At 42.2% G+C, this 9,611-nt stretch overlaps 1 protein-coding gene across 1 annotated transcript; it reads right to left on the bottom strand.

Moving 5' to 3' along the window:
* Positions 1-793: 793 nt before the first annotated feature.
* Positions 794-9,332, bottom strand: LOC104604197 (putative polygalacturonase At3g15720). The gene is made up of 10 exons (XM_010268460.1): positions 9,186-9,332; positions 3,258-3,407; positions 3,003-3,134; positions 2,726-2,884; positions 2,601-2,621; positions 2,288-2,498; positions 2,113-2,194; positions 1,896-2,004; positions 1,655-1,768; positions 794-1,024 (listed from the first exon to the last, which is right to left on the bottom strand). Exons 1-10 carry the CDS (start codon positions 9,330-9,332, stop codon positions 794-796), a joined length of 1,356 nt encoding a protein of 451 aa, XP_010266762.1.
* Positions 9,333-9,611: the final 279 nt, after the last annotated feature.

Genomic DNA, 9,611 nt, shown 5'->3' with positions numbered 1-9,611 from the left:
CTTCAGACTTCAATGGGAGTTTTTATTAATTTATTCGATTTTGTTCTAATATTTTCTATTTCATCTTTTTCCCTTTATCACATAATGTCTAAATTAAAGGCCTTATTTATTTCCTTTTTTAATTCCTTTTGAACTCATTGAGATACTGATTCTATAGTTGTTCATTTTAAATGGAGGGTGGTGCTATCTTAAGGAGAAAGCAATTGCTGCTGTGCTTTTCATGGAGTCTAAAAAAGAAGTATAATTAAATATTAAATTTCCATTTTACTTTACATCTGGGTATGACTGAAAAATTCTATTGTACACATTGTGGCTCATCAAATTCTATTAAAAATTAGAACCAGATGACTTCTAATCCATTATTAATGGATTGGCTAGAGAAGCTTCAAATAGATAAGACCAGAAACCGTGCAAAAATGTTTAGGTATTAAAACATAATCTGTATCCCTTTCAGTTGTCTAATGCCATAATTTCTTTGGCAATTTTGTAGTTTATTTTAACTGAAATCTGTAGTTAAAGACTTCTATAGTGATTCACCAATTTAAGTGGAAAAATGAGGATTTCATGTTACAAAAGAAATATTGCATGATCCATAAGTAAAATAAATACAAGATTAGGGTACTTAACCAAGTATGTCCCAAGTGAAAATACCAATAAACCTTTATTTAAGGGCAAATGTCCAACACAAGTGGCTGTTCATTAAGGGTATTTATAAAAAAGGGGCATAATCAAATCATTCCCCACAAGAACAAAAAAGGAGTAAAAAAAAGAAAGAAAAAGAAAGAGAAATGATCTAATCAAGGCAGGACACTGGTGGTTCTACTGAAGCTTTGGCGGTTCCATGTGCATTCAGGCAATAGGAGGTGGCATTCTTCCCCGGCACCAGAGTTGTTAGTTGAATGTTCTCCAAGAGAATATCTGTGCAGGCAACTGTTTGGCTACAGGCAAGACTGATGGCATCTTCTCTGGTAGAGGTCCCATGTATGTTGATGAAGGAAACATTGCTTACTTTCACAGCTGATGTCTTCATAATTGATCCAAAATCAGAGAAAATCTTATCAGCAATTCACAGCAATTGTATATACTCGATTAGTCAATTTTCCTACATGAATGAAATCAACTTTATTTTCTAGACTTCATCCTCATTTTGTTTAAGGGTTGGACAGGCAATGGCCTCAGGAGCTGCCCAGTCTCTCACCTATGCTAGGGGTGCAAATTGGGTGGGCTCAATCTGAGCCTAGACTGACTCAGTCCACAATTTTACACAGGTTGGGTCTGGGTTTTTGGTCATTGGGCTGGACCTGGGCCAGGATTAGCTCTTAGTAGTCTAAACCTGGCCCAAAATTATCCCACCCAAACCTGCCCAATATTCATACAAATATATGTATAGACATACATGAATATAAACATCTATACATTTATGTCAAATTTTAGTGCAGGCAGATTTATCAACCCAAGTCCAGCCGAGTGCATCAAATTTCAGAACAGGCTTGACCACGGGCTCGGGTTGGGCAGAGATCATAGGCCCAATTCTTAGGGTTGGGCTTAAACCCAGCCCAGCCCGCCCACCACCCCTCTCTCTGAGGAAGAAGAAGAAGAAGAAAGAAAGAAAGAAAGAAAGAAAGAAATTGGTATTATGGTAAGAGACTCTAACCTCATTTTTGCAGTGGTTGCCACCACAGTAGTACTGGTCAATAACTATAGGGTGATCGACATTGTTTACGTTGATATTCTGGAACTTGATCCCTCGAGCATAACCAGATCCTCCCTACAGAACTCAGAAAACCAAGTAAGAAATGGAGAAATTTTCAGTTTCTTCTACATTTGTTGTATGAACAATTTTCCAACCAGTTTTTCTCACATTAATGAAAATCTGCAGAATCGGTTTCCTTTACCTGCCATGTCTTTATCCTAACTCCATTCATTGATCCATTGAAGTTGCAGTTTGAGACCACTACTTGTTCCACTGAATCTTCTTCCCCAGAATCTCCCAGGCTTCCAACGCTATGAATTACAGTGGAGATATAAACTATTAGTCCTTCACTGTTTGATATGATTCTGAGAATCTCTACAACAAATCTCTCCATTTTCTCATATTTTCAGTTAAAATACCTTATACCATGGCCAGGCCCACATTTAACTCCATTAATGTAGATATTCGAGCTTCCTGTTTCAATCGAAATGCAGTCGTCTCCTGAAACAAAAGAACCATGAGAACATATTACAAAATAGATAAACTCTTATCTGGTAATGACAAATTGAAAGAAAAAAATATAAACAGAAATACCTGTCTGTATGATTGAGTTCATGACCTCAACATATTGGCAGCCAGCAATGTGTATACCATCTGTGTTTGGGCTATCTTTAGGTGCTGTTGCTGTTATTTGAGAAATCTGAACATTAACACAGTGGTTAAAGACCACATGCATCCTTGGGCTGTCAACAAAATTCAACCCCTTCAACTGGGAATTATTGCAAGATCTGACTTCAAGGGCAGCCTGCATTAAACCATAAATTAAGGGAGAAAATCTTTGAAATAAACAGTTACAGATTTAAAAAAAAAAAAAAAAAAAAGAAAATGAAGAAGAATTGGCACTTACATCCGGTGTTGATGAACATTTCTGCAATAAGAAATAGAAAAAATATTGAGTATATAATAGTGAAGCAGTATAAGAAACTGTCAAGCTTTGATCATATATCTTAACAATGAGACTGAGAAATTTACATCACTTCTGCAGTTCCACCAGTAGGAACCTTGCCCATTAATCTCACCCGACCCACTAATAACAAGGCCATTAATTGAATCAAACAAAATCCAATGCCCTTTGTCAGCATCTTTATTCCATGCTGAAGCATCAACTGGTGCAACTATATTTCCTGATATCTGCATTTTAAGATTTTAAATTAGAACTGCATATATAAAAGTAGTTAGGATAAACTGCTTCAGTAGAGGGAAAGAGTGTGAGATAACTATTATGTTGGTCATATATTATTTTGAGTACCTGAACTTGAACATTGGTGGAGTTGCAGGGTCCTTTAAATGTAACAGGATTCAACAAGAAGGTCTTTGGTGGGATATCTAAGACTGAAGGTCCTGGTGCTGCACAGACCATGGACCATGCCTTCAAGAATGCCTTCAAGGTAAAAAACAGAAAAGCAAGTATTATCTTTTCAATATTTAACTTTGCCAAGTTCAAGAAAAATCAAATGGGTTCTATTTTGCAGTTATAACAAGTAGAGAGAGAGAGAGAGAGAACTTGTGAATCATCTGTCTTGCCATCTCCAACTGCACCAGAGTCAATGACATTGAAAAGATAGGGGGAAGGTTCATTTAACATAACCCGTTGCAAGCGAGCCAATCCAAATAAAGAGAAGCATAATAACACAAGCGGAATGATGAAAAAACCCTGCATAGAAGAAGAAAAAGAACCCAAGAAAACCCACTGTTATACCTTCACGAATAGAGGAAATGTAGTATCTAAAGCTAGCATCTCTTTTCTTATTAATGATGATAACCCAATTAAGCTTATCACCATATAATGGTATTAAGCAGAGTGTACAGATGAACTGCTAGAATGTGAGTTTGTGTCCTCACCTTGGCATCCATGACTGCAAGAAAAGTCTGTCTGTGTGATGAATAAACCATCCGTTGCAAGCTTCATACTTATATAAGCAAGGATTGCTATGCAAAATGGAAAAGAAAATCTTTTAGATTGTGGTAACAGTTTATTTAGTTGACAAATAAGGTGACCAAATTTGTTCCTAGCATATTTGGATTCCCCTTAAAATGTAAGACTCTGAAAGGTCTCGAGACTGCTAAAGATAAATGAAATGGGTTCAGATGTTTATTCTCTGAGGATCCTACGGTGGATCAGGGGCTCATTACTTGCCATGTGTCTAAACCTCGGTCTGGACCCACAACTGAATGGCCCTCATTTCCCGTCTAAGAGAACCTTTCATGTCCGACAATTATGGGTCCCAAAATTTTGGTAGTATATTTCCTTCTCTCTTCTCTAGATTCTCTGAATTGTCTTAATAATTTGTTTTCGAGTAGCATTTAGATAAGATTGTTAAGTCTTAAGTGATAATTAATATTTATGGGAACAATATCCCTGGTATCCACTCAAAATTCAATTCTTAATTAACTCCTCAGAGAGAAAGAGAAAGAGAAAGAGAAATTTAATTTTTTTAAGCCTAGAAACTTGAAAGACCCATTATATATATATTGATTTCCTTGGATATTCGATTAGGAGTATTTTTAAGAAATCTAAGCAAGAAATTTATTGATAGTGTATTTATAAGGTATGCTGGAAAAAGAGAATTGTACGCTTTGACGTCGCTTGCTTCCAATGATTCAAAAATGCATCGAGTATCAACTAGGGACTACACTTACAAGTTCGCTTGGGCCAATCCGAACTTGAACTCAACCCAACCAGAAAATAAATAGGAAAAAGTGGTTAGGTTGAATTAGGGTTAGGGTCGGAAAATACCAACCACTTGACTGAACTGATATATACTTAACGGGTGAAGTCAAAAACTCAAATCAATAGAAATGGCAATGGGGCGGGGATCATATTCCCCATTCCTCACCCCGATCCCTGTCAAGGATAAAAATTGTTCTCCATCATTGACTCCCGACGGGGATGGGTTTCCCATAGGGACTCAAATCTCTGAAATTTTTAGTTGATAGTATTTTTTTAAAAATAAATAAAAATTTTAAAATAAAATAAATATATTTTGATATATATAAATAATAGAAATAATATCATATATATGGTAATATATATTTACTATATCCGCTAAAACGACCTCGGGTAAAGGAGGCAATTTACTTCACCGAGGATGATGTGCGTGGGGTTCAGTATTCGCATGATGATGCCCTCGTAGTCAACCTAGTGATCAACGACTTCGAGGTAAAACGGGTTCTAGTAGATTTTGGGAGTTCGGCAAACATCTTGTCCCTAGAGGCGTTTGACAAGCTACAGTTGGAGCGGAAGGACCTAAAGCTAGTAGACACACCTCTAGTCGGATTCAGTGGTGATGTGGTGAGGCCCCTCAGTCGAGTTACAGTTCCAGTTGCAGTAGGAGCATGACCCAACTTGGTGCGCTTTGAGCACACGTTCTTGGTGGTCGTGACTCTGTCCTCCTACAATGCCATCCTAGGTTGGCCCATCTTGCATGTCCAACGTGCAGTGGTGTCGACCTACTACTTATCCAGGAAGTTTCCAATGAGCTACGGAGTAGGGGTAGTATGAGGTGACCAGCATGAGTCCCGCAATTGCTACATAGCCGCACTAAAGGGCAAGGCAAAGTTGGCGGACGACGTCGAACTAGAGCCACCCCCCGAGCACACCGAGGAGCGAGCTGCCCCGATGGAGGAGATAGTCCAAGTCCCTGTCTCTGATGCCGAGCCGATGAAGACCCTCCAAATCGGTGCTCTGCTAAGCGAACCACTTCGGTCACAGCTAGTAAGTTTCTTACTCAGCAATTTAGATATTTTTGCCTAGTCCACGATAGAAATGCTCGGCATTGACCCTAGTATAATAACTCATAAACTTAATGCGGATCCCTTAGTCAGGCCAGTTAGACAAAGAAAACGAAACCTCACCCCAGAGCGATGGAGGGTAGTTGATGAGGAGGACGGGAAGCTCTTCACAGCAGACTTCGTTAAAGAGGTCTAGTACCCTAGCTGGATGACCAACCTAGTACTCATGAAGAAAGCCAACGGAAAGTGGCGCATGTGCATTGACTACATAGACCTCAACAGAGCCTACCCAAAGGACTACTTCCCCCTTCCCATAATAGATCGCCTAGTAGACACGACCTCAGGGCACGAGTTGCTAAGTTTCATGGGTGCCTACTCCAGCTACAACCAAATTATGATGGACCTAGCCAACCAGGACAAAACTACTTTTGTAACTGAACTAGGCCTATACTGTTATAAAGTAATGCCCTTCGAATTGAAAAATGTTAGAACAACCTTCCAATGGCTTGTAAACAAAGTTTTTGAACCCTTGATTGGAAATAAAGTTGAATGTTATGTAGACGACATGGTCGTGAAGACCCAGTTTTCAAATTCTTTACTTGATGATTTAAACTCTATTTTCCAAATTCTAAGAAAGTTTAACATGAAGCTCAACCCAGACAAATGTGCCTTCGGGGTCACATCGAGCAAATTCATTGGCTATATAGTGAACCGACGTGGCATCGAGGCCAATCTAAATAAAATAAAGGCTATACTAGATATGAGACCACCCTAGAAAATAAAAGAAGTACAAAGGTTAATTGGCTCGGTAGCCGCCCTAAACCGGTTTATGTCTAAATCGGCGGGTCGGTGCCTACCCTTCTTCAAAGCAATTAAAAAGAATGAGGACTTCAAATGGTCCGAAGAGTGCCAACGTTTGACAAGATGAAGATATACCTAAGTACACCACCAATGTTAACCCAACCTGAAGTAGGAGACGAGCTGAGAAGTAGACTGGGTCCAACGGCATGTCTACTATGTGAGTAAAATCTTGCAGCGGCTGAAACTAGATACCCTGATATCGAGAAGCTGGCGCACGCCCTAGTCATTGTAGCTCAGAAGCTACGCCCTTACTTGCAAGCTCACACAATCGTCATCCTCACCAACAGACCCCTGAAGCAAGTCTTGCAGAAGCCCGAGGTCTCAGGCAGACTGACGAAGTGGACCATCGAGCTAAGTGAGTACGACATTCGGTTCGAGCCACGTCTAGTGATTAAAGCCCAAGTCTTGGCAAATTTTGTTGTGGAGTGCACATTCAACACACTGGGCCCCGAGGTAACTGAGCCAGTTACTACGTCGGAGGTGTCAACCAGTGCAGCACTAGTTTCGGTTAGGGAGGGCCCGACCTGGGATGAGGAGCCCTGGATCCTCCACATTGGCAACTCATCTAATAAGCGAGGAAGCAGTGCTGGACTCATACTGTACGGGCCAAGAGAGGTGAAGCTGGAATACGCTCTCCAGTTCAGATTCGAGGCGTCAAACAATGAGGTAGAGTATGAGGCATTGATAGCCCGCCTGAACTTGGCAAAGGAGATTGGCACGAAGCACATCATAGTATGCAGTGACTCCCAGTTGGTTGTGAACTAGTTAAATGGAGAATACAAGACTCAAGAACCTGCCATTATAGCTTATTTGCCCAAAGTAAGGGAACTTCTGCTCTCCTTCCTCTCCTAGTTTTTCCAGTAAGTGTCAAGGTCAAAGAATGCCGAGGCCGACGCACTATGGAAGTTGGCAAGCACAAGTGACAACACGATGAGGACGGTGTACATAGAAGACATGCCTCGACCTAGCATTCTTGGGGGGCAGAAGAGTTCGCTCCTGTGTTGCAAGTAGAATTAAGCTAGGTTGACCCACATGTTGATTATCTATTCCACAGGACCCTACCAATAAACCATAATGCAGTTCGGAGGGTAAAGCGTTGATCCGCTCGGTACGTTCTTATCGACGGGCGATTATACAAGAGGTCCTTCATGCTCCCCTACTTGCGTTGCTTGCAGCCCTTAGAAGCATACTAGGTAATCCACGAGATCCATGAAGGTCTCTGTGGAGGACACCTAGGGGGCAGGGTGCTCGCCCAAAAAGCACTAAGGCAAGGATACTACTAGCCCACAATGAAAGCGGATGCACTCGAGCTCGTCAAGAAATGCAACAATTGTCAGAGGCATGCCAACATCCTCCATCAACCTGCTGCCGATCTGAAGTACTTGACCAGCCCGTGGACTTTTGCCCAGTGGGGGATAGATATCCTCAGTCCATTCCCACCGACAACCGGGCAGAGAAGGTTTTTGGTCATGGCAGTGGACTACTTCATGAAGTGGGTGGAAGCCGAGCCGCTGGTGATAATCACAACCCAGAACGTAAACACTTTCTAGAAGAAAGTGTTGATATCAGACAATGGGAAACAGTTCGAGGATATCAAGTTCTAAAACTAGTGTGCCGAGATGGGGATCCAGCAGAATTTCACATCGGTAGCACACCCACAAGCGAATGGACAGGCTGAGGTGACGAACAGGACCATCCTCCGTGGACTAAAAGCTCGCTTGGTGCGAGGTAAAGGTTTGTGGGTGGACCAGTTGCCCAGTGTCCTTTGGGCCTACAGAACAACCATCAATATCGCAATAGGTGAGACACCGTTTAATTTGACGTACGGTATGGAGGTTGTTATCCCAATTGAGATCGAAGTACCAACCTACGACTTGAGGCGTATGACGAAGAGGCCAACGACGATGAACTATAGACGAACCTTGACTTTATCGAGGAAATACGCGACCTAGCCTACATCCAGACTATGGCCTACCAACAGCAGGTAGCTCGGTACTACAATGCCCGGGTTAAGAAACACCAGTTCTGAATTGGTGACCTGGTACTTCGGAAGGTGATGGTACCTGAGCCCGGCGTGGGTAAGCTCGGTCTGAACTGGGAGGGTCTGTACAGGGTGAGACAGGTTTTTGGCGAAGGCACATACGAGCTCGAGACATTGGAAGGGAAGCAGATACCCCGTGCTTGGAACATTGACAATTTGAAGAGGTACTACCTATGAGCTCGAGAGTAAGACATGCATAAGATTTCTCCAAGTCCATAAGACCAGCGAGCTTGTCAGGGCGCACAATGGAGAGTGGACTATGAGTCGCTCCCTAAGCCCAAGGGCCGCAGTGCCGAGCTGATAAAAGACCTCGGCGCTAAATAAGGCCCAGTCGCCTCTTCGGCATAGGCAACTTAAGACCTAATCGCCTCTTCGGCATGGGCAACACAGAAAAATTCAGCTCGTGTTCAGCCTCATCAGTGTGCAGACAAGTCGGGCACATACCCTACAGTGTCAACTCACCTCGGCATACATCAACTTCGAATTACTCCTAAATTGTGCCTAGCTCGTTAGCTCGGTACCTTGGGGTAATCTATACTTAAAAAATCTTTTGCAAATATATGTTATGGTACACGAAGTGACAAAAGAGAGTATTTCATTACTTTGTAGCCAAAAAGTTGCTCTAGTACAAGCAAAAAAAAAAACAAGAAGAGAGAAGATTCTACTAAACCAAGCTCGGAGGCTCGGTACATATTGCATTTACAGGGGGTCCAAGAAAAGAGGCAAGTGTTAATCTCCACGGGGCTCCTCACCCCCACCCTCAGCATCTTCAGAAGTGTCCTTCATTGGCTCCTATGCCGCAACGTCTTCATTGACGCCCTCAGTCTCCATGGCTTCTCCAATTACAGTACCCGGGCTACTCGCCTTCTCAATGATTCCCTCATCGGTGCCGCCATCACTCTCCTCCTCAGAGTCAAGGTCTTCTTTTTCAAAATGAAGGACCATCTCCGTGGTGATCCCGAGGGTGGTGACAGACCTAAGGTTGAGCTGAGGGAAGTTATACCTAGTCAACCAACGACAAAGCTTGAAGCCCTTACGAAAGGCCTTAGTAGCGATGTCATCGCAAAATTCATCAAACTTCGGAGAGTTCTTGTAATCCTTGATTGCAAGGACCTCGACATCTTTGATCTTCTACGATAGGACTTCCTCGTGATGAGCAAATTCTTTTTTGACCTCCTCGAGTTGTTTCCTCGATTCTTCGGCCTCAACCCCTAGCCCGTCCGC

Source organism: Nelumbo nucifera, chromosome 2 (genome assembly GCF_055504915.1).
Source record: "Nelumbo nucifera cultivar China Antique chromosome 2, China Antique-T2T, whole genome shotgun sequence".
In the NCBI taxonomy this organism is placed as follows: domain Eukaryota; kingdom Viridiplantae; phylum Streptophyta; class Magnoliopsida; order Proteales; family Nelumbonaceae; genus Nelumbo; species Nelumbo nucifera.
This window is presented reverse-complemented; position numbering and strand designations above follow the sequence as displayed.

Coding starts and splice junctions, on each gene's coding strand:
- LOC104604197 (XM_010268460.1), bottom strand. CDS start 9,332: ATGGTCCTTCATTTTGAAAAAGAAGACCTTGACTCTGAGGAGGAGAGT. Junction 3,408..9,185: donor GCGTCAATGAAGACGTTGCG/GCATAGGAGCCA, acceptor TCTTCTATGCAG/GGTTTTTTCATCATTCCGCT. Junction 2,499..2,600: donor AATGTTCATCAACACCGGAT/GTAAGTGCCAAT, acceptor GGTTTAATGCAG/GCTGCCCTTGAAGTCAGATC.